Genomic DNA, 704 nt, shown 5'->3' with positions numbered 1-704 from the left:
ACCTCGCGCGCACCACAAGCGGACCCAGGACTCAGGTCCGCACCCCGTATCTAACTGCCACGGACTCAGCTACTCTTCAGAGCCCAGATTGCAGCCGAACAGGATCCTCCCAGGCTCAGTGGCGTCCAACCGGCGCGGGGAGGTGGCCCTGCAGGCGCCGCACTGCCGCAAGCCAATGAGCACGCACGTCGGGCCCTCTGGCCAATGGGGGCGAGGCGTGGGCACGCTGAGGAAGAGACGTGCGTACCAGACTTTTCCAGAAGACCCGGATAGAACTTCCCGGCCACGCTGAGCCGGGGCAGCGTACCGCACGTCTGTCTCCTTATCTTCCTCAGCTGGGGCAACCATGGCCGCTGTGAAGACCCTGAACCCCAAAGCCGAGGTGGCTCGCGCACAGGCGGCGCTGGCGGTTAACATCAGCGCGGCGCGGGGACTGCAGGACGTGCTGAGGACCAATTTGGGGCCTAAAGGCACCATGAAGATGTAAGGCGGGGCCGGGCAGCGTACCGCACGTCTGTCTCCTTATCTTCCTCAGCTGGGGCAACCATGGCCGCTGTGAAGACCCTGAACCCCAAAGCCGAGGTGGCTCGCGCACAGGCGGCGCTGGCGGTTAACATCAGCGCGGCGCGGGGACTGCAGGACGTGCTGAGGACCAATTTGGGGCCTAAAGGCACCATGAAGATGTAAGGCGGGGCCGGGGGCCG

At 65.2% G+C, this 704-nt stretch overlaps 1 protein-coding gene across 2 annotated transcripts in view; it reads left to right on the top strand.

The window, feature by feature from the left end:
* Window positions 1-247: 247 nt before the first annotated feature.
* Cct6a (chaperonin containing TCP1 subunit 6A) overlaps window positions 248-704 on the top strand; it is an 11,507-nt gene continuing 11,050 nt past the window's right edge. Inside the window, exon 1 of one of the 2 annotated variants that reach the window (XM_010624989.3) lies at window positions 248-483. In XM_010624989.3, the coding sequence (XP_010623291.1) occupies window positions 347-483 (137 nt within the window). In that variant the 5' untranslated portion in view covers window positions 248-346. The other variant, XM_010624988.2, reaches the window with a different exon arrangement.

This window comes from Fukomys damarensis, unplaced genomic scaffold (genome assembly GCF_012274545.1).
Source record: "Fukomys damarensis isolate Sample0158 unplaced genomic scaffold, DMR_v1.0_HiC HiC_scaffold_17, whole genome shotgun sequence".
NCBI lineage: Eukaryota > Metazoa > Chordata > Mammalia > Rodentia > Bathyergidae > Fukomys > Fukomys damarensis.
The sequence above is the reverse complement of the archived record's forward strand: the minus strand, read 5'-3'. Positions and strand labels throughout refer to the sequence as shown.